The sequence below is a fragment of the Lutjanus erythropterus genome, chromosome 11 (genome assembly GCF_056507025.1).
Source record: "Lutjanus erythropterus isolate fLutEry1 chromosome 11, fLutEry1.hap2, whole genome shotgun sequence".
Taxonomy (NCBI): domain Eukaryota; kingdom Metazoa; phylum Chordata; class Actinopteri; order Lutjaniformes; family Lutjanidae; genus Lutjanus; species Lutjanus erythropterus.
The window spans coordinates 11280412-11305147 of record NC_139327.1 but is presented as its reverse complement, the minus strand read 5'-3'; the positions used below and the strand labels follow the sequence as shown (position 1 = coordinate 11305147).

The 24736-nt window shown below is 37.1% G+C and overlaps 2 protein-coding genes and 1 long non-coding RNA gene across 3 annotated transcripts in view; 1 reads left to right on the top strand and 2 right to left on the bottom strand.

The window, feature by feature from the left end:
• The window catches only part of fam222ba (family with sequence similarity 222 member Ba), a 51115-nt gene extending 48922 nt beyond the window's left edge, over positions 1 to 2193 (bottom strand). Inside the window, exon 1 of the mRNA XM_084730786.1 lies at positions 2056 to 2193. The gene's annotated coding sequence lies outside the window, so the exon portion shown is untranslated. The remainder of the gene's footprint in view (positions 1 to 2055) is intronic.
• Positions 2078 to 12088, top strand: eral1 (Era-like 12S mitochondrial rRNA chaperone 1). The gene is made up of 11 exons (XM_084730789.1): positions 2078 to 2217; positions 5045 to 5212; positions 5396 to 5523; positions 5970 to 6047; positions 6140 to 6186; positions 6287 to 6348; positions 6481 to 6593; positions 7394 to 7699; positions 7984 to 8133; positions 9498 to 9578; positions 11670 to 12088. The coding sequence occupies exons 1-11, from the start codon at positions 2112 to 2114 to the stop codon at positions 11790 to 11792; spliced, it is 1362 nt and encodes a 453-aa protein (XP_084586915.1). The 5' UTR covers positions 2078 to 2111; the 3' UTR covers positions 11793 to 12088.
• Positions 11843 to 14986, bottom strand: LOC146318681 (uncharacterized). Its single transcript, XR_014771593.1, has 3 exons — positions 13698 to 14986; positions 12677 to 13460; positions 11843 to 11979 (listed from the first exon to the last, which is right to left on the bottom strand). It is a non-coding gene; the product is annotated as an uncharacterized LOC146318681 (long non-coding RNA).
• Positions 14987 to 24736: the final 9750 nt, after the last annotated feature.

Genomic DNA, 24736 nt, shown 5'->3' with positions numbered 1-24736 from the left:
TTTATTGGCAGAATATAGTATAAATTGAATATAATGACTTGAAAATAAGAATTGTTGTGTTTTTGTCACCTTAGAATGAGCTGTTTATTACAGCAGGAGTGGATCTTCTTCCATGGAGGCCGCTTGGTCTGGGTATTAGTACTTGGTACCTTTAAGGTATCAACCAATATAACCCAGCAGCAAGTAATATTGAGACTTCTCCAGTCAAATGATACTTGTGTTCAGTCTTTTTTGGATCTAGATCTAGAAAAAAAATAACTATTTGTTGCATGGTTTTGCTTGCAGCCAGTCACGGCAAACATTCAATTTAATGTGACGTTATTGACCCACTATTGCAGCTGCAGGTAGCAGCAACAAGTGTGGTGTATTTGACAAAGCTGCCAGAGGGTCCATGAAAAGTTTTTTAAATCTAAAATCTAACATCTAAAAACTAAATCTGAAATAATTTATAGATTACGTTCTAATCCAACAATGTTTCCTTCCACCTGTCAAGCACTTGTCATCCAGAAGTCACTGCCTAATGGTGGAAACCAACTCTCTATATTGTTCTTTCAAATAAGTAAGTAGAAGTGTTAAAAATTAGACTACATAAAATTATTTCAAGTAAAATATATGAGGGGGTCCCCTTATATTCTCTAACTTGTATGGGATCTTAGCCCGAGAAAAAATTGGGAAGCTCTGTTTTACTGTAAACCTGAATGAAATGAAAAATAACTTAATGTTTTCAAATTTGTCCACTTGGATTTTTGGTTTCCTGTCTCCACTCACTTTAGTTCCTCTAAATTGAATTATCTTCTTTTGCAGTCCTTAGCTCTTATTATATTTCAATCCTTGCTCTTCTGCAATCATTTTGTGGTCATGTAGAACCTGATCTGATTCAAGAACCAAACCAAACAAAAACACACAAGAGTACTCAATACTCCAAAATAGAATGGAAGACATGTACATAAAAAAATTATGTATCACTTCAATACAAAGTAATTAGCACATATATGATAAAAAAACACAATCAAATTAATAATAATAATAATAATAATAATAATAATAATAATAATAATAATAATAATAATGATGAAATAATAATAAAATAAAATGAGCAGGGAAGGGAAGGGCACTAAATCTCAAAATAGGATAGAAATGGTTGCCAGACCTCATAATACGTCTGGGTGGAGCCTTGGGCGCCATGTTTCAGCTGTTCAAATCTTTGAATATTAGCTATATTAGGTATTTTCAATAAGATTTATGGGAGCTAACTTATGGAATGACTTTTTCCATCTATCAAAATGCTGTACCTCTATGAAGTGTTACAAAAGGTGCCTGAAAAAAACATTAAACTGCTGTTTTGTAACTGATTCTCCTCATGTACTGTTGTCCATGTTTTATTAATTTTACTCATTGTGATGCACTTTTAGTATTGCTCAGGGGTTAATATAGTATAAACTAACATACTCACACACACACACACACACACACACACACACACACACACACACACACACACACTCCTTTGCACATCACATTTTCTGCGATTAAATTAGCCATTATTATCACTGCTGTTTTGTGTTGTTGCCATCATACATATTTTGTAACTATTAGTTTGCTATCACTTGTATTATATTTTTGTATTCTGTATTTTTTTTAGTTCTTAATAACTTTATGAAAATTTTATTCAGATGGAGGCTTCAAAGATGCCCTCTTTTTTTTTTTTTTTGCACTTTATGTCATTTGCCATCTTTGCCTTTTTTGTGTTTTAATTGTGCTAAATAAAACCATAAACTACACAATACCAACTTTAATTAATACAATTGGTAACATCTGTGTTTACCCTACTATTTTACCATTTTACATCAATATAAGTGACCTGAGAAAAAATCTCTGAGGACCACCACTGTATCCGACGGTACATTCTGTAGTTGACATATTGGTCGGTAGGGGGCGGTGTAGCTTCCGAACAAAACTTTGCGAGGACACTCTTTAGAGCGGAACATGTTTCTCGTTGATTAAACCAACATGGTGCCACCCTGAAGGCAATGTGAATGTAAACAAGCGGCTCACCTCTAGAAAGATAAATCCTGTTACAGTAGCTGAAATAAAACAGTCAGCAGAGCTCCATGGCTCTCAGAGTGTGCGCTCGGTTCTTCAGAGACTCCGCCGTCCTCTCGACACGGGCCGTCCGCTCTGCTCGACAGGAAAGTGCGTCATGGTTTCTCACAGCGGGTCAGTCACTCCTAACAGATTCTTCTCCTGTTCGTTAATTTCATTTCTTTTTGTCAGAAACTCTTTAGGTCGATAGCAAAGCATGAGATAAATACAGAAAACTTGACCCTCAGTTCAGGTGTCGATACCGACGTTATGAGGGAGCAGAATCACGACACCTCTCTGCTCCGCACTACTGGACCTCAGACTCAACGCTGATAGCGCATTCATGTGGTGTCAGAATAATAGGAAATATGACTTTCCTACTGGGAAAATTCACGTGAACGTCCCCTCAACAACTCGGAAAGTCGGAGAAAAACTTGTGTGACGAGTTGCTGAGTTGTTGTCTGTTGGCTTCATATATGTAGAAATATAGTGGACGAGAGTAAATACTTGGTTGATAACATTTTAGGAATACACGTATTACATAACATTGTGTAACATAACAATGTGTAATATAGTATTAGCTTGTAACTGGTAATTGCTGTCCAAATAGAGTGATCTAGATTAATTTAAAATGATAACAAATCCCCTACTCTACACTAATACCCCCCATTATTAGTAGATCCATGTTGTTTCCACTTTATGACTTAAAAGGACACGAACACACCAAAGCCGGAAAAACGACTTCCCATCCATTCCCATTTAAAATTTAAGTACATCCATACCAAACATACCGAAGACATGTAAAAAGAGACAACTGGTGTGCTATCTGAAGATTGAAAGTAGGGGCCCAGACACTAAGCAAGTAATATTTCAAATATATGGTTACCAACCTGTTTTTTTTTTTTTTTAAAGTTAATGTTGTATTTACATCATACAAATCACCAAAGACTAACCAAAGGCCTTAAAAACCTAAAGACTAACCTAAACCTAAAACAAAACCTAAGGGTCATATGGCATTTTTTCATTAGTCTTAACTTTGATTAAATATGTATGATAAACTAAACAGAGACATATGGCAGGTGGAAATAGCTATACATTTTAAGTTTCAGAGTAGAATAACTAAGTCCCTAAGATTAGAAGTAGCTAGTTTAAAGGAATATGTGAATAAAAATGGTGTATTGCTGCTTTGAAAGCGATAGGATCCACTCACCCTCATGCTGATTGGAGGTAGGGTTTGTTTTTTTTTTTAGTCCACAAAACACTGCTGGAGTTTCACAGGAAAACAGTGCTGCAGAATCTCCCAAACAAAGAACGGTGACCAGTTTTCAAATGGAAAATGAGAAGTAATGACGACATGGGGGGAAAAAGTTGTGATTTTTCCTTTTGAAAAGGGATTGTTCACTCCTGTGTCTTCCCTACATGTGCTTCAGCCTGACAAGGAAACACATCCACCAGCATAAACACAAGTAACAGACCATTTCACTGCTGCCATGTTGATATGAAATAGTAGGGAACACACAGCTTTTACAATGTTATTAAATAAGGGCCTGTTCCATTTAGTGCAGCCGAGTCTTTCCATTGAGACAATGGCAGCACCCAGACTCTGTTTGACCTGAATCAAATGGAACCATCATTGAGGACACCATGTCGAAATGGCTGCTGTTCATAGATTTCACATTTTCCTTTCCCTTACTAGAAAACAATTGAACATTCTGTACTGATACTTTACCCTTTAAAGATTTGGCAGAATTTAAAGTCTCTCCTCCACTCAATAATGTGTTTCACTTATTATTTCACTTGGTTTTTAAACCTCACTGTGCAGAATGATGTATGTGCAGTTTGACACAAGAGGGCACTTAATAATATTTATCAGCTAGAGGGTGAAAGCCTTTCTGTACTTGCCTTAAATATGAGCTTAAGGATTGTACATAAAAGCTTGATTTTGTGACACTTGGATAGTTTGGAAGCCAGTTGTGGTCCAATATGCAACTTACACAAATATGATGTGGAAATCTGAAACCTCCATCGCACAAACACTTGTATCCAGCAGTTATCCTGTTGAAATGAGAAATGTTTAAATATTCATACATTTAGTACTTTAAATGGAGTACGGAGGGAGGGAGGGGGATGAAGTACATGTAATTTGAAGCATTTGTAATGATATAATAAGGCAGAGTATTTGTATATGTCTTAGAATATGTCTGAAGGGGATTTTTATTTAGATTTGGCAGGCTCTCATCCAGGGTCATCCTACTCTGCATCTATGCATTTGTTTGAACAAGGTTTGAGTATTTTCTTTATGAAGTAATCTCTGATATATTTTCTTTTCAACTAATCAAATAATTGTTTCAGTTCATTTGCAAAAGCAGATAAACATCAGTTTTAAAATGAATAAACTAACACCAGTTGAGATATCTCATTAAAACAACCCAACATCTGTTTGATCGATACTTAACTTGTCATTTAAAAAATGGTGCAGGTTCTCCATCACAATTTTGCTGTGCTCAAGAAGGTAAAGTCTTCAAATTGCTTGTAAGAGTCCAAACCTCAATGATGTTTTACTTTTATGCAATTTACAATAATATAAAATAGAGAAAAGCAAGTTTCTGCCCGTCGACAAATTAGCAAATCATTCAAAGGTAGTTTGAACTGTCAATACTGATAATAATAATAAATATTACTTTATGGCTCTTAAGCAGTGCAGCCTTTCCTTATGTCATTTATTTGTGTAAAACAATGTAAAGCATTTTCAGTAAAGTTTCTGTGGTTCCCAGAAGACTGCCCTCACAATCACTCCAACACTGCGATGGTTGTTTGATTAGTTTTATGAATGAGTTTATGAAGGGGACCGTCTGAATGCATTATTATACTGTGTCGTATGAACGTCTTAGTAAGCAGAGTAGTCAGTTACCTTGCAGCTGTGCTGGCGGCGATGTTGATGAAGATGTTGATGTCTTTACAGGAAACGCTGCCTGCAGCCGAGGAGGGAGGAACGGATTTATCTTCACTCCAGCTTGTTTTATTACATCAGAGGCTTTTCTCAACAGACTGATGAAAGGCAAAGCAGCAGAGAGTATTGCAGCAGACGGCAGTTTTTATCGCTTTCCAGCCTCAGTTCCGCCGGACAGCGGTAATCAGACCACTGCCTCAGAGATTTACATCCCTAAACTCATCTGATCATTCTGACCCAGCCTTTCTCTCTAAATTCTGTCATCCTGCCATGAATCTGATGCTCTGGTATCTCTAGTTTTTTTCTCACTGGTGTTAAGTGATTCGTATTGTCTGTCTGATGATTAATTTTGTTTGTTTTCAGGTGAACAGACATCTTTGTTACTGAGACATCCAGATCAACCTGACAACCCAAAGGTTTTGAAAGTGGCCATAATAGGTGCCCCAAATGCTGGGAAATCCACATTGTCCAATCAGCTCCTTGGCAGAAAGGTCTCTCTCCTAACTGTCTTCCTTTTAAAAGGATAGTTTGGATTTATTGAAGAGGGATTATATGAGGTACTTATCAATAGTCAGTGTGTTACCTGCTCCACCTGCTCACACAACAACACAAACAAGCTAACCGATCGTGGCAGCACTTGATCAGCATCTCCCGTGTTCTGCATGGTAAAATACTTACTTGCTTGAGGAGTGTGGTGACATTGCAGGGAACGATATTTAGTTTATATAACAGCAAAGTAAAGCAGTCAAAATACTCAAAATATACAACCATCTACTATAGGTAATACACTATGGACAAGTACCTCATATAATCCCACTTCAAAAAATCTGAACTATCCCTTTAACTGTCTACCTTCAAATGTTTACACTGTAATATGTCTGTCTGACTGAACAGTAGGTGGTGTTCACCTTGTAAAGTAAGTCATTCTTTGTTTAAGGTGTTTGCTGTGTCCAAGAAAGTCCACACTACACGGTCTCGTGCCCTGGGCGTCCTAACAGAGAATGACACACAGATAGTAAGACCTTTTTTTTTTACATCTTTTCTGATAAAACAGAATATTGCAATTAAAAGTCAAAAGTTGATACATGTGTTTGTATGTTTTTGTAGATTTTACTGGACACTCCTGGTCTCACCACTGTAGCAAAGGTCAAAAGGTGCCTTCCTTTCTAGATTTTTGGTGTTTTTCAAAATCTGTAGTCTTTATGCAGTATTATTATACAATGTAATGTATGGATGGACCCTCTGTTTTCTCAGACACCAGCTGGAGAAGTCTTTGCTCGTAGATCCCTGGAACACAGTCAAAGAAGCTGACTTAAGTACGACATAAATTTACCCTGAGCCTTTTATTAGTTGAACCTGAGCTGCAGTTTTCTTTTTGATTTAACGCTGATGGTGAAATATAATGCTGAGGTTCAAGGGCTCATAATTGGAACTGTGTCCATTCTCAGTGGTAGTCATGGTGGACGTGGCGGACAGATGGATGTGCAGCAGACTTGACTTCGAGGTGCTCAAATGCCTGGCTCAGCACCGTGACATCCCTGCTATCCTGATCCTAAATAAGGTATTCTTCTTCTTCCCCTGATGTACACTGGTCAGACTATTATCAGGCGCTCTAAACACCAACAACTACTCATAATTTTGGTTACACTTTGAAAGCTAACTGATCCACTAAAACAAAGCTGTTGCTTAGTTCAACATTGCCCAGCATGTGGAAATAACCACATTAGTTGAGCAACATGCTAACATTAAATTCAACAGGATAACCCACAAAAAAAAACATTAAAAACAACATAAAACATGGCAAAACTTACAGCTTTCAAGTTTGAAGTTGGGTCACAGACAGCTGGTATTGATCGATCATTGAACTGGCTGGACCTTGTTGAAAAAGCAGTCCGGCTGAGTAAAATCCGCACACATGTTGTCATCAAAAATAAACTTTTATCCACTCAGCTCTTCTGTCTGCTGAGGTTGGGGCCAACATAGTGATTTGTGCTCGTTCTTTGATGTGGTGTCAATTAGTTTGGAGCCAGTAAATGATCACTAAATATAATACATCAGGTCTGCATAAGACCCGCCCTCGACAACAATAGATTAAGAAGCTTCTCTCCTTATGTAATTAACATCGGAGACTGTCCGACCAATGAGAATTTGTTTAGACAAGAGCATATCGACCAACTGACCAGAAGGTGTCAGCTGTACTTGGCATTGGACTCAGTTTATTGTTGGTTTTGGTCTTTTTGTGGGATCTGTTGACAATAACAAAAACATGGAATATCATCAGACTTTCCCTGAACACTTCCTGAAACATAAAAAAAAATTCACCTGCACAGATGTGGTCACTGATGCTCTTCTGTTTTTAAGGTGGATCTGGTGAAGGCTAAGGACAGACTGCTGGATATCACAGCGGGGTTGACATGTGGAGTGGTGAACGGGCGCAGAATGAGGGTCAGGCCAGTGATCAAGCCCCCGTGGGCTGAAAAGAGGCCAGAGAGAGATTCAGAGTTATTGCTCGACGAGGACAACACAGGGCCTCAGGGCAGCGCTGAGCCAAACTCTGTGCTGAGCAAAGAGCAGCTGAAGGCGCTGAGGAGCCAACAGGGCTGGCCTCACTTCAAGGACGTCTTCATGCTCTCCTCTGTAGACAGAGAGGACGTGGACACACTGAAGGTACGTGCTAGATTGTGCTCGTAGCAAAGAAACAGTATGTGCAACAGTATATGCATGTTCAAAACTTAATTGTTTGTGCAAACAAGGAGATTTTTAACCCTTGCATGTATTAAAATGACAATGTAAGAGCATTTAAGATACATTTTTGAGTATTTGAATATTTTCACAAGAGAGCTGTAGTTCAGTATTAGCTTTTAATATCTATTTTTTATTGCTGTTTTAATTAGCTTTTGCTTTATCTTTATTTGATGATAATAACCATGCTTTTTTTGTCATTGTCTTAGAGCTACTTTATGGTTGCGGCCAAGCCAGGATCATGGCAGTACCACAGCGAGGTCCTGACTGACCAGAGTCCAGAGGAAGTCTGCACCAACATCATCAGGGAGAAGCTTCTGGAGTATCTGCCTCAGGAAGTGCCCTATTCAATGACACAGGTGAGTAATGGACCACTTTGGCACTCTGAAGTCACACGTGATGATAATCTGACAGCTAACTGACTGTACTCATCACATCTCACTGCACTCAGTCTGTGGCTTATTTAAAGCCCTTCATACTCACTTTCACTCTACATGTTGATGTGCTTTGATGCAGCCTCCACCTGCTCCACCTCTGCTTTTCATTTGCATCCTGGGGGGGGCACATTTTGTATACGTCATTTCCCATTCTGGCATTATCTGTTGGTCTGTATTACTGTTAGTAATAATATTACTGTTAGTATACCTTCATCCAGAGGTGTAGAATCACATGCAAAATATGCATGCAGAAATTTGACACTTGGATATCTGAATCAAACCCATCTGTAGGACATTTTTCCAGGGGCTGCAACCCCCAAAGTGTTTTTTTCCTGAGGCCAGCATCACTTTTTGCCAAGCTGTCAAATCACTGCATAGGAGGCTTGTGAGACAAAAACCACAAACTATGTCCTGCTCCTGCTCCTTAAACCGGGCTCTGTCCAACTTTAGCTCTTAAAGCAAACAATGGCAGTCACAAAATGTCAACCCATATAGACCGCCGTGCCCGTCCTCTGTCCCTTCATGCTTTCCTTCCCTTCATCCATAGCAAGGACCAGAGCAAATACTCTGCACTGTTACATTTTTACAGTCAGTATCTGTTAGGGGTGTCACAATTCTCCAAATCCACAATTCAATTTGACTTTCGATCTTAAGGTCACTATTTGATTTGATCTTTCAATTTACACATTTTTTTTCACTGACAGTTATGCTAGTGTTTGACTATCAAGTCTTTACAAAGATAGTCTATATGATATTAAATGTGATATAACAGCCAGTAAGCTATACTGTGTTGTCTTTGAAGTGTTGTTATTGTCTGTGGACAAGCAGCGGATGCCGCAAGTAGGCAGGTGTAAAGAGAAAAACAAATAATGGGAGTATTACAGAGTCTGTTTTGATTCAATGCTTGAAATTGAAGGCACATTTTGATTGATTTTAGATTTAATATTGAAATTGTGACACCCCTAGTATTTGTTCATAACACAAATGATCTGCAAAACAGGTACTTGCAACACACAAATTTAAGATATTCTGTATCATAGCAACCAAAACATCTCAATTGAAAAAATATGCAGCACCTCCAAAGCGCTCTCAGCTGGGCGTTTTCATCTGGAAAAAATGCTTTGGGGACACGTCCCCTGACACACACATGCAGAAAATTGTGGGTTATGTAGGATTGACCACTGCTCTAAGCCAACAGCTGAAATCTCCTGTTCCATGCTGGCTTCCATTTTGTTGAGGTTTCTAGAAGTGAACACGTTGTTAACATTCAATTTTCTCTGTTTCAGTCTATTGAACTCTGGCAGGAAGGAGAAAATTGCGAGCTTGATATTTCTGTGAAACTTTATGCCAAGAAAGACACGCATATGGTAAGTGCTCATTACACATTTATGGCTTTTTGAGACATGTTGTAAAGTAAATATGGGGCATGTGTACTAAACATGAGCTCCGACTCATATTATCTGTATGTCCAGAAGCTTATTTAAAGTCTTAGTTAGTTTAGCATACATTTTTGGAACTTGTATTATATTTAGCTTTATATCTACCTCAGATGTTTTTGTGTTATATGTGACTTGGCTGGTGTTACACTGGAAATTCACTGGTTTTAATAAGAACTCTTTGTATCTAATGTATAATCTGGGTTAATTTAGCAGACTCATTATACTGGGAGAAGTGACAGAGAAGGATGAAAGTTTGAATGAACTTGTGTGTTCACTGGTGTATACACATCCAAATCAATCTGAAAATGTTAGCTTAAGTACACAAATTCAGATTTTTATCACCATTGGCTTCCAGTGTCAAGTGATAAAAAAAATATCAAAGCCTGTAAAAAGTCCCACAAAGCCTATTTGTTGTCACAATCAGGACACTCCAATGAATATTTTTTCCTGTTCTTATTTATAGCAATTAGATTTAATGTGGATGCAGCACAAACAAACTCCTTTGTAAGAAAAACCACAGTCTGAAATATCAGAGCTTGACTAATTCAGGATGCTGGGCCCGTGGCAGGCACGTGTCTGAGGGAAGTCAAGTCTAACACCTGTGGCCTCTAATGGCTTCTGATATTTATTTACAGCCCCCCCCCAAACCTCTAGATTCCTTTTTCCTTGTGTTTTTAACTTGTAAATATTTGAGCACCCTCTCTAAACCATGCATATTTGATGGCAAAGAATATTTGAAGCTACATCTGTGGTGCTGAACTATTTCAAGGCCAGCGACCTCCATCCAGCTGGAGACGACCAGCACTATTCTTTAGCCTTTACATTCAACACAGGAATGACTACAGGAATGTAGAACGTGTAGAACACAGTGATGATTCACCAGAGACGTCCAATTGTATCTGTTTTCTTTAACTAAACCTCTAAACTGACATTTTTTTGAGTTTGAGAGCTGCAATCTTTTAGATGAAAATGAAGCCTCAGTAAAAGGTATAATTCATAAAGTTTCTTTGCGTTCCCAGGACCACTTTATGTCCTCTGTCCCATGTGCCCAGATGGAAATTGGAATTTCATTACATTTGTGTATTCAAGGACTGCAACTAACTGTTATTTTAATTAGCAATTAATCTGTTGATTCTTTTCTTTATTAATAGAATAGTTGTTTGGTCCATAAAATGTCAGAAAGTCTTCTTTTTTTCCACACAACAAAGATATTTAAGGAACCAGAAAGCAATCACATTTAAGAAGCTCAAATCAGAGAATTTGGACATTTCCTCTTAAAAGAAAAAAAAAAAAAGACTCAAAATGATTAATTGTTTATCAAAATAATTGCCAATTAAATTAGAGGCCAATTAATAGTTATCAGCAAGGAGTATTTTATAGAATTACTTGAAACATAAACAAATAATCTTTTTGCAAGTATTTATATACAAAATGAACGAAACAGAAGCACATTGTTTTGAATTTAGCTGGTGGTGCAACTAACTCCTAGAACTGTCCTTTTTTTGAAATATGAGTCTCTTGTGCTTGTTTATTGTATTTTGTCTCCTTTTGTAAAAGAGATTCTTAATCTCTGTGGGACTCCTGGTTAAATAAAAAAATGAAAATAAATAAAGCATGTTTTATTGAAAATGTTTTAATCTTTGCCGAGTTCTTCTTTGGGTTCTAATTTTTGTTATTTCTGCTCAACTACATTTAATCAGACTATTCTAAAACAGAACGCTCTTTAGGTGAACACAGTTTGTGTAAAATATTTTGCAGTCAGGAGTATTTTAGCATGTAGTTAGAGGTGATGGAGCTGTGAAATAGTGGGTATCATCTTCAATAAAGATGCATTTCACCATCTTAAAATTGACTTGTAATAACCTTTGCTGTTTGCTGATGCCATGGCACTATTTTCCACAGTCAGCTTTAACTTTATGTCTTTTAAACAGTCAAATGAGACTGTTTACTGTTACAAAGTCAAACCAATGCCCCTGTCTATTCACTGGTGCCTGATGTTGTTGTATTTCTCATATACAGAGGATGGTGATCGGCACAGCCGGCCAGATGGTTGCACAGATAGCCCGTGAGGCGGGTGAGGACCTGAGCCGGGTCTTCCTGAGGGAAGTAAAGCTGAAGCTCTCAGTCAAGCTGAGGAGGTGAAGAGGATGGACGGACTTAAACAGTGAAATCCCGAAGAGATGGAGTGGTGGAAACAGATCCTGCTGGATTTAAGTTGACTCATTTTGTATTTTTCTCTGCAAAAGACAGACGTGAAGAGTCAAACGCAAATCTCATCATGAGTCAGGTGTGGAGCTGCGAGGTCCCAGAGCTCCCACTGAGATGGTACCTGTGTGAAAGAAAGAAATTGTTCTTTAAATTCGCACTTTTCCGTCCTCTGTCTTCGTCAGCTTCATGCAGTCTTATAGAACACCATTAAAGATTTCTATGTAAAGATGTTACCTATAAGATGCTGTTATTATAGTGGTGAAAAATTGTGCCCCATCAACAGATGTAACTAAATCAGTAAGGTGGAGAAAATATGTAAATTAAAAGCAGCTCACACAAGCTGAAGAATAGACTATAATGAATTATTGGCATTTATTTAGCAATGATATATTTTAGGTAACGAACATGACACAGACTCTCATCAAATGCCTGTTTTGACACAAGTTTGACAGTATGTTCATGGCTGAGCAGGTTTGGCGAGCTGTGAAAAGGCCGATGGTTTATCTTTGGCTCTCAGAGCTTTTTACTTGGCGCTCGCTTCGCGCCTAGCGGAACCTGCACAGTCATGTTCACTCAAATGTCCCTGATGTACCATCCACCCCTGTTCCTTCCACTCCCACATCACTTTAGCCTTCTCCGCTGCCTTTGAAGTGTGGCCATCCATCCCCGCGACTATCACTTTTTTGTTCTGCTGCTTTCTTCCCTTTTCCTCTCTCCTCCTCCCCCTCTCACTCCTGCTTTTTTGGCTCTTATAAAGCCCAGCTCTGCCCCCGAGGGCTGAATTGTCTCCCTAATGGATGGCAAAATGGAGCACTAACCTGATGCTAAAATGGGTCAGATAATGGTGATTGGATTCATTCCTGCTGCCTGTGAGTTAACTTGACGGTTACTCTATCCGGGGCATCTTGATGAATAACCAGCTAGTGGCCTAAAGCAAGGGCGACAGGAGGAGGGGGGAGGGAAGGGAGGGAGAGGCCTTGAATGTCTCACAGAAGCTGTGTCAGCCCCTCAAGCTCTCCCTGCTCGCTGCGACGGCTGCTTCCCAGTGATTAGACAAGCCGGTTGCGCAGCAGAGATCACCACTTAGACAAGCCAACTGCTGCTTGAAAATATTATATCTGACGTACGTCAGCCAGCACGTTAAACCTTCAAACATAAGATATTTAGAGTGCTGATACCCTGCTTTACATGTGTTTTTACCAGAAATAATGAGGCACGCATTTGTTTGGGAGCCATAAGCTTTATCTTTATTAAACACATACACAAGTACATCTCAAAAATAGAATCACAATATCATAAACAACACATCAATCACCAACTTTTTTTCATCATCCCGGTCCTGAAGATAGTGAGCGAGGGCCATAGAACCCTTACCATTACTAAAAACTCAGTAATGGTAACGGTTTGACGGCCCTCCTCTGCAGTGTGTGCCGGTTCAGTTGGGCCTGAGCGTGTGCTGATAATGCTGGAGAGGGAATGAAACCCTGGATAGTACATCATCTATACTGTAGTGTCTCTTTAATAAACTTACAGTATAAGATGATATCCTGTCCAGGGCACAAGACAGAACTGTTAGCAGCGACTTCCCGCTGGGTTTGTAATCTGCAAGGCAAACATTGAAGACTTGAGTGATGCATACAGTGAAGGTCAGCCAATGAAAATGTGCATCATGGTTTTAAAAAAGGGCATGTTTTCAAATGCCAATCAGAAGAATACTTCATTTTCTTTTTTTAAAAAAGTGTATTGTTGAATAATAGCTGTAAAACAATAAAATAAAAAAGCATTGTTAACCCTCCCCAGTGAGGCCTCAGACACCTCCTCTCTATCTTACATACTCACCCTTTTTAAGTGCAGTGTCGCGGTGGCATCATTTACGGCTTGCTGCCACTTTCTTCCACATGCTCATATTTTATTGCTGCTATGCGTCCATGTTGGGTTCACAGGCTCCTAACTGCCCCGCATTGCTGGGCTTTGACACTTATAGGCTCCCAGCTCATTAGCATACTGTGATGACATCTGGGTGGACCAGACAGCACGGGATCAACTTTTTCTTATCTGGTCCTAACCTGGTTGCCTCTGTCCAATGATCGCCCACACCCTTATTACACCCGACTAGCTCACAAATTATTGAACTGAATGAACCCCATTTTTTATTTTTTTCTGCACTTAGACACTTATTCTGAATGACAATAGAAACAGGCAGAACTTTTTTGTCTAAATGTTCATTTTATTTGTTGTTATCCTATAATATTATAGGAAGAAAATCATAAGTTAGTAATATAAATATCAAGATTTTATTGAGTCATTTTGTACCAGAGCTCATTTTTTCAACATTAATGTATTTCACTTGTTAGATTATCAACTCATCTAGATTATTAACACTTTGAAAGGGTGAGCATAAGACTGTCATTACACTCATATAACCATGTTATGACACCTGTCATGAAAAATGAAGGAGTCTTTATAAATGTTTATGGCTGTTGTCATTAAGTGTCATTCAGTCAATTATGTCACTTTTACTGCAAAATTGACATGATCTGAGATGTTTTTGTTGTGACATGTTGTCATGTTGTTGTCATGAATCAATCCAATAATTCTTCATTATGAGAACATGACATTAGCTAAGACAAAATGTCTTTGTTATGACAACATGACATTAACCAAACCAATAATGTCTTTGTTATGACAATGTGACATAAATCAAGACAGTATAAACTGTCAGTGTCTTTACAATAACAACTTGACATTATCAGACTCAAAAACTGTTTAGCTTTATGTTTTAGCATGACATTAAACTGTCATATGTGGTTGGTTTTGACAACGGCCAACATGACATGTGTTATAAGAGTGTCAGGAATATTTTCCTTGACTTCAAGTAAAGTGATTCATTTTGGTTTTTGTCATAAACATGTCATTGGGTTTTATTACACTGTCAGAAGCTTTTGTAACAGTGTCATGAATTATTCCATTGACCTCAAGTAGAGTGGTACCATTTGGAGTTGTCATAAAGATGTTATTAAATGTTATAAGGCCAGTTTGATGACAGAGCACAGCACCAATGTGACTTAGCTTACAGAGTTGCCTAAAAAAGATAGGGGTTAGCTACTTTGCTTGTTGCTAAAGCACACAAACAACTCTGCTTTGAAAGTGACATAATTGATTGACAATTAATGACACAGTAATAAACATTCATAAAGACTCTTTCATGTTCAGGACAAATGCTATGGCATGGTTATGATAGTGCAATAACAGTCTTATCCACACTCCTTCAAATAAAGTGTTACTGATTATTTTTCATATCCAAACCACTTTACAGAATTCAGCTGTGAGTTTTGACCTTTCTTTGTTTGTCATACATGTTTGAATGAAAGAACCCAGCAGTGATCCAAAACAGAATTTCTCCATCATCCATTAAAAAGCTCAGAGCTTTATCTCACAATGCAGCGATTCATCTAATGTTCACCACCTCTTAAGTCCTCTGAATCTCATAGCCTCTGGATTTATGCGTGATGGTTTCATGGGTTGGGAATTTAATACTACGATATGTCAGCTGATGTCATGTTATCTGACTTATTAAACTCTTTTTTTTCATATGCGCAGTGAGATCCCAGGATATGGAGAGCTGAGATCTGGTTTTTATTAGATGTGTCACACCGACACCGCATATCAAATTCACAGCATCAAATTATGCCTGGACGGTGATAGAGCGGTAGTTTGTCTTCGATCCCTGACAGTTTGTCTACATCCTTTAAAAATAGGCTGTCTTTGTGAGGAAAATAAGTCTTCCAGGGGGGCTCTGCACTCCTACCTTGTGGACTCATTGAATTCAAATCCCAAAATTGCTGCAGGAGCTTGTTATGGACTAATTGAACAAGATCAGAGTCATGTAGTGCAGGGTGTACACAGGAATGCACAATACAGGCGAGCCACCTCTTTTTCAGGTATTGAGTATAGTGATTTCTCAACTGATGAATGTACCTGCTCCAACACAAAATCATTTACATAGAAATATATATTCACAGTGTACTCACGTCTCCAGCTGCAGCACTATTCTAAGGTCATGTTCATTTATCACGGTTAATCTGCAGAGGGAGAGGGGCTGCAGTTCTTAATATTTTTAACAATGATCCAACAATATAATTCACTAACTAGGACTTTGTTTATGCATGCTGTATATCAGGCCTATTCAATTGGCGGCCTGTGGCCCATTTAACAACCTTAATCTGGCCCTTTGACTTAAAAATATGAATAAATAAAGAAAGAAATTCTTCAGATAAGAGAGAGGCTAATGAGCACATTCACGGGTTATGTCAGTTGTTAAGTACAGAGATATTTATTATATTGAAAAGTTTTAACTGCTGTTTAGGCAAATTGAATTCAGGAAAATCAATCAGAATGAAAGAAAGATTAATAAGATAAATGCAACATTGTGTTTATTAAAACAACAAGCTACTTCTAATCTAGATTTAAATGCTACTCTACGCTTCTACTCTGCTAAACATAAGAAGCAAATAATGTACGTTTTACTCCATTTGTCTGGCAGCTGTACTTCAGGTGACATTTTTTCATGTCTTTCCTGTTCAGTGAAAACCATACATCTACAAACGTGGTGATTTTTGAATGTTTGTGATTAACTGAAGGATAAAATGTTCCCTTATGAGTTGAGAAAATCCTTCTTCCTAAGCTAAATAAACTCTTTTAAAACCCCTCTTGGATTAGCTGGAAAATACATTATCACAACACTGAAAACAGAACTGATACTATGAACAGTTGACTTTTTAGGGATTTGTGGTTCTCACGGGAATGTAGACCTGCAAATATATGCTGATTTTATAGAATATGATGCATTGCTACCCAAACTACCCAAAAATATATAATGTAGTTTGGAACCACTTTACAATAAATCTACCCTTATAAATGATTTATGAATTGTTCATGATCAGGTAGTTAATAAATTACTAGCATTTAACCAATTTCAGCATATCTTCAAATTTCATTTGACACATCAAATTAACACAACAAATCACCAGTTTTATATATTAAGGCTTTGGCAATATTGTTTACAATTTTCAGCATGCACTGTTTCACAGTTATATTAAGGCTCCTTTTGCCAGTTATAAATGTTAGTAACTCGTTAAAAAGTAGGATCTGGATTTTGCCAAATAGTGAGCTCTCATTCATGTATGACAACTGTGTTATTTCTAATTTCTTATTAATAATAAATAAGTGAGTAAAAGTACATGTGTTTTACTACATCAGTAAAACACGACATACTCATTAGTAATATTAATCCAAAAACATCATATATAATAGTACATAATATTACACTGACAGGGACCATTTTACTGCACAGAAAACCTTTACTTTTAATTCTTCATTTGCTTTTTGTCGATAATATTTTTATTTACATAAGTTATTGAATGTTTTACTTGTAGTGGAGTGTTTTCACAGTGTGGTATTGGTACTTTTACTTAAGTAAAGGATCTGAATACTTCTTCCACCGCTGTCCGGTTTAGACACGACGGTCAGCCTTGTTAGGGTGTGAGCTGGTTTGGGGTGTGAGAGGTCCTTCTGTATGCACAGATAAAGATGGAGGTAGGATTATCTGGGTGGTTTGGTTTCTCTCCAGCTCTTTATCTGCAGCAGAAATGCTCTGCTTTTTCTTCAAATTTCCATTTGCATTCGTAGATAAGTTGTTTATTCTTCACTACACGTAGAGACAAAAAGGGAGGAAGCTCCCATGGTGCAACATGCTGGCTTTATCCACAGTGATCAGGGGAAACTTGTTGGGGGTTTGATTAAACTGTTTGCAGTTGGGTGAAAGGAAGAAAAGTTTAATGTTTTCTTGAATAAGTAAATGCAATCTTAAAACCATTACATCATGCAGGGCCCCACATCCTTCATTTCTCTACCACAGGTTTCTAGCTCTGTCCAGTCTCAAGCCACTCTCTCCCTCCCTCCTCATCCTCACTCCACTGGATCAGATCAGAGCAAAATGCAGCACTGTGGAAAAAACTTTTTACACAAGCAAACTGATTAAGAATTGGGGAAGAAAGAGGGAGATATTATGAAGGGATCTGATTTTGATAATCTTCTGGGGCAACCAGAGTCATTTTTAACGTGTTAAACTTTACATGTTCCTACTATTTAATCCACCTGTCACCAAACAGAGCTGTACATGAGTTTGGGTTAACTGGCACAACAGCAGCATCCTTAAAGGTTCAAAATATAATTAGGATTAAGTTAATGACCATGGGATACGACCGGTGTGGCAGATAAATGCTTGCTTTTATTTCTTATTTATGGAAAAATAATTGTCCTTTCTGCATTAGATGCAGTTTTTAGAGTATTTCCATTTTATGCTACTCTATACCTCTACTCCATAACAGTCCAGACAGAAATATTGTATTTTTCACACCAATAATAATAATAATAATAATAATAATAATAATAATAATAATAATAATAATAATAATAATAATAATTTTATTTATATAGCACCTTTAAAAACTGTGCTCTGACAGACAAAGCAAAAGAACAGAAGAGCAGGATACCCAGGGGGCAAAATAACAACACAAGGCCAAACATGAGCAAGACAAAATTGAGCTAAAATTTAAGTAAAACTAAGACACAAGCAAAAAACACTAAAACATAGTAAAAGAACACAAACCAGTAAAAGAGATAAGAACAGTAAAACAAGAAAAGCATGACAGTAAGAATAAATTAAAATATAGAAGAAGGAGATTACAGAGATATAACATGATGATGCAGAGTCAATATAAATAATAAAAGGAATCGAATAAGGCAACATCATGTAATGTCAATATAAATGAGAATGTCAATATAAAAATATAAAATAAAAATAAAAATGTAATGTCAATATAAACAAAATTAGATATATTAAAAAGAGAGAGATGACATCACATAAAAGCAAGTCTATAAAAATGGATTTTGAGACGTGATGTAAAACATGTCACTGATTCTGCAGCCTTATCTCCTCGGGCAGGTCCTTCCAAAGTCGAGGGGGCCCCGATGGAAAAAGCGCGGTCATTTTTAGATTTAATCCTCGACTTTGGAACAGCCTGGAGGGCCACGCCCGAGGATCTAAGGCAGTTGGCTGGCTCATTTCAGCTATGTAGCTAGGGGCCAGACCCAGGCGGGCTATAAAAGTGATCAGTAAAATCTTAAAATCACTTCTAAAATGCACAGGAAGCCAATGGAAGGAAGCCAGGATTGGGCAGATGTGATGTTGTCTGTTTAAACCAGTAAGAAGCCTATTAGCTACTTTTCAGATTAAGATTTTACATAAAAAACAAACTTGACACACTTAGAAATTACAACACATTGTCTCTGTGACAAGCAGCGCTTCTCAGTGTGGCTTGTGAGCTCTTACAAAGAAGACCAAATAAGAGAAAAGTCCAAGTGCTCATCTTATGACTTATGAAGAGTATTAGGGCCAAACATTAGGCCTTCCTGCAGCATCCAGTGGTCATTGGATGCTGCAGGAAGGAGTTTGATGTCACTTCCTGTCTCCACTAGGTGGTGTTACAGAACACCCAGTAATTATATATCATACTTCATTATATCAAGTGTAGACCACACTGTGAAAATTTATTGTAAATCAAATGATGTTTGTCACAGGAGGCTTACTTCCTGTTGCCAGTAGGTGGCGCTTTGACACCTGATTGTCATGTAGATGTGTTCAGGCTGGGACTCTTATCAGACATGTGAAATGTGGTGAAGATTGGGCCATTTACACCAAACTTACTGCAATGTCCTGTTTCATGACACCAAAACATGACGCCATGCCATGACTGCGCCCTTCACAGTTTCCTAAATAATTTATTATCAAGTAGTCTTGATGGCATGTATCAAAGTTGATTAGTGCGATTAATTCTGTAGTTCAGTCTGTGCCATAAAAAAAATAACACAGTCCACAGCAAACACTACTACTTGGATCTTAATTATGGTTTAAAAATGTTTATTGTGATTTGTATAAAGAGATATCTGAGTAACTTTAAAAAATAAAATGGCTGCTCACTATGACTAGGCTGTGAAATTAAAAAATATAAAAATATAATACTTTGTCAGCTCTGTAAGACATCAACTCTGACAGATATTCCATCTAGCAGAGTTGGAATCTATGCTGATGGAGGTGACGTAACAGTTCAGTTCTTTTAAATAAATGAATGATGTGTTTGAAATTATTACTTTTTTTAACAGAAGCTAATGGTAGTGTTAGTGTGTTAGCTAACGTGTTTAATCTGTTTGACTGTTCTTTTATAGATTTTATGCAATGGATGCCAGATATGGTGGAGACCACTGTTGTTCTTATTTCCCATAAAAAGTCCTGATGGCTTTGTGGCAATACAACATAACATATAACTTTGAAAACACATGTTATTATGATTATTAATAAAAGCAATAGTGGCAATTGTAATATTACTGGTAGTTTATTATGGTTATTGTTTATTACCAACAGTATTAGAGTGTGTTGCTGCAGGATCTGTGCTCTCTGATAGTGTTTGTGACATGATGTGACTGCCCTCTTCAGGTTGAATATGAACCATACAGTCATGTCCTCCAGCAGCTGTTCAGATCAGCTGCTGAGGGACACGAAAGATCATGTTCTGGAGAGACACTGGCTCTGGATCACAAGAGACAACAACAAGAATGTTAATCAGCATTTCTGTAATTGTAGCAGTGTTAACCAATTGACTAATTTTCAACTGCAGACCGCTGACAACATGTTTTACAACGAATGAAGTGACTGGTTAACTAACACCAGTGGTGGAAGAAGTATTTAGATCCTTTATTTGAGTAAAAGTACAAATTCCAAATTCACAATTCAAATACAAATGGGCTTTATTGACATGGAAAGACATGTTAACATTCCCAAAAGAAGTGTAAAAAATACTACAAATAAAAATTTTTTGACAAGTAAAAGTCCTGCATTGAAAAGGTTGCTTAAAAAAAGTAGTTAACCTAAAACAGGAAAATCAATAAAGTTAATACTTCAAAATTAGTAATCAAAGCAGACAAGTATTCCCTGTGACTGTTATACCATTATAGGCCTATACTATATCATATATTAACATAATTACCATTATCATTAGTTGTGCATGACTGTAAAAGTCATGCAGTTGAATGAAGTGAAACTCAAATACAAATTGTAAAAAAATCCAAAACAACAGACATGTTAATATATGATGTAATATAGGCATATAATAGTATAATAGTCACAGGGGATGTTTGTCTGCTTTTATTATGTTACTTTTAATACATGGAGTATTTTCCTGATTTAAGTTATATACTTTTACTTAAGTAAAATTTTCAATGCAGGACTTTTACATGTCGCAGAATTTTTATTTATAATATTTTCTACACTTCCTTTGGTAATGTTAACATCTCTTTCCCATATCAATAAAGCTCATTTGAATTTGAACTGTGAATTTGGTATTTATGCTTGCACACAAACAAACGATCTGAATACACTACTGGTATGTGTTAGTTAACCTGTCACTTTATTTGTTATAAAACATGTTGTCAGCTGTTACAATTACAGAAATGCTGATTAACGTTCTTGTTGTTGTCTCTTGTTATCCAGAGCCAGTGTCTCTCCAGAACATGATCTTTCGTGTCCCTCAGCAGCTGATCTGGACAACTGCTGGAGGACATGACTGTATGGTTCATATTCAACCTGAAGAGGGCAGTCACATCATGTCACAAACACTATCAGAGAGCACAGATCCTGCAGCAACAGACTCTAATACTGTTGGTAATAAATAATAACCATAAAAAACTACCAGTGATACTACAATTGCCACTATTACTTTTATTAATAATAATCATAATAACACATTTGTCTTCAAAGTTATATGTTATGTTGTATTGCCACAAAGCCATCAGGACTTTTTGTTCATGGAAAGTGAGGAACCATTGTTGACCAGAAATTATAGAAATAAATGAATAAATTCTGTGCTTTAATATGTGACCCACTGTCAATTCATTTTAGTAATAAGAACATGTGATTAAGACTTTAACATGCCACTACCTGGTACGCAAACAATGATTTGCATTTTCTCGTAGATGACTTTCATCAATAGATTTTTTTTTCTTTGAAAAAATGTTGCCTGAAGTGTATCAAACAAATAAGCTCAACGTGCATTAATAGATCCAAATGTAGACCAGGGGCCATATTACAGACATTTTATATGTTAAGTCTTCAGTTAAAGCTACTACAAAGAACTCCTATCATGTGTTGAATTCTGGGGCTTCTGTGGATGAATAAAGTAGTATTTCCACCGTAATAATCACAAATATAATTTGAAAAATAATCAAAATGAAATTCTCCTCTTGCTTGTTTTGAACTGGCTAATGTACCACTCACTGTGACTCTGTCTGCAAAAATGTAAACACAGGCTCGTTTCATCTGATTTCATGGAGAATCTGACTGTGGCAAACAGTAAGAACAGCTAAGTAGCCAATCTTCTCATGGATGGTCTTGTTTGCTTATTTAGGTCATATAGAAGTATAGTTAAAAGCAAAAAATTCGATGTAGTAGCTTTAAGATATGAGAACTCTAAAATAGGATTTTTCCCTTGCTAACTTTTAGGAAATCCTAAATACAATCCAACATTGCTTATCAGCTTTATGTCTGCTCCCCAGCAGCCAACACTACTTTTCTCACTTTGCCAGTCTAAACAATTTTGTAACTGTTGTTTTTTAGTCATTAAAACATATAAAAATATTTGTTTTCAAGATATTTGCAAAAACATAAATGTAATTTTTATACTGCCACCTTGGGGTCAATGACTGTTGTTTTCATTGTCTGATTAATCCGCAGATGTCATCACCTACTACACAGAGGTGGTTTTTACAACAACCAATCACAGCACAGAGGTAATTTACAACAGCCAATCACAGCACAACTAACCATGGCAACAGCTATTCCCAAGCAAGTGGGATTTTACAACATCTAGTCACAGCAAATGAAGTTTTCTTTTGCAAAAGTTAATCACAACACTGATTTTTTAAACATTTTTACAATAGCTACTCACAGCACAAGCTGTGCTTACAACAGCCAGTCACAACACAGTTTTTTTTTCTTTTACATATGCCAATCACAGCACAGGTAATTTTTTCAGCACCCAGTCACAGCACAGGTTTTTTCAACAGCCAGTCATAACACAGGGGAATTTTACAACAACCAATCACAGCATTGTTCTTTTTCCCTGCAGCAAATCAGAGCACAGAGCACCAAACACAAAACAGGGGAGTTATACAACAGTTACATCACAGTACATATAGTTTTTACAGCAGCCAGTCACAACTTAGGGGGATTTTACAATAGCTAATCACAGCACAGGGGAGTTCACAACAGCCAGTCACAAAACAAGGAAATTATACAACAGCCAGTAACAGACAGTTTTTTTTTTTTTTTTTTTACAACACCTAAACACAGCACTTTTTTCTTCAACAGCCAATCACAGCAGAATTGGGATTTTACAACAGCAGATCACAGCACAGGTGGTTTTTAAAACAGTCAATCACAGTACATGGGCTTTTACAGCAGCCAATCAGAAGACAGGTGGGTTTTTACCGGCACCCACCAGCAAATTTGTATTTTATTTTTCTTTTGAGGGTGACCAGCGCCCATCTGGAGTTGGCCACCTTGGTGACCGCCTACATGGTCTGTGCCTGTGCCACATTTAGCACAACAGAACATGTTTGACTAGCTAATAGCACAGGTAACAAATGACCTCTAACATGCTTCCTGTTGTTCAGTTTTTTTCTACACCTATGAGGTCCAGTACAGCAGCCCTTATTAATGAACCCTGTGTGACATTTATAAAGTTTAAAGTTGCCAGTGATGATTCAACTCTGTGGCTGTTTTGGTGGCAGTAGTGTGTGGTCCAGTTGATTCAAATTACATTTAAATAGATGTACCCACTAAACTTGTACCTCAGAGTATACTACAGTAATGTACAGTACTGATATCCAAAACAACAAAAACAACAACAGTCTTACTTTGACTTGTTGAGAGCGTTCAGAGAATCTACAAGTGCAGATTCAAATGTCCGCAGTGAGCCCTGTGGTAAGAGTTTCCTTCTACAGCCAGAGCAATGTTCATCCATCAACACTGACAGCCATGCAGAAAGTGATAGCCACACTATTACAGCCAATGCAAATAAATGGACTGATTACACTCTTATGAAAGCTGCCTTCAGGAGTGTGAGGAACATTTTTCCTCCAGTTAATATCCAGCTCGTACTCTCTAAACCATGGGCATGATTAACAAAACTTTAAATTAATGTCATGTTAAGACAGGCAAGAACAAATTTCGCAATGTAGAGACAAAATAAAATGTTTTTTTTGACACTCAAAGAGAGAGAGAGAGAGATTGTTTTAAAGCTATTCTATTATTGATCTATTTTGTGATGGTGTAGAGTTGTTCTGTTTAGACTTTAGCTTTGTATTTTATTAGAAAATTTGATAATTAGTAAATTCTGTGCTCACATAAGTATTTTGAGCTGTTATTTTGAAAGATTTTTTCCACTTAAAAAATGCCTGCTGTGTCTTGTTTGTGGTTAAGGTTTTAAGAGTAATTATGTATTTTTATTTGGTTTGATTTAGAAGGTTTAAGATTTTTTCAAAAATATGCCATATTGATAATTGGAAATGCCAGTTTAAGGTACAAGTTTTATACAACAGGGAGTTTAGTAACAAGGTTAAGTTGTAGTTTCCTTTTTGCTACTGACAAAAAAACTATTTTAAAATTATACAGAGATTGGTTGAATAAATATTAAGTCAAAGAAATAGAAAAAAAAAACAACAACTATTTTTCATAGAGGAGTGCTGAGAATGAAGAAAGCAGT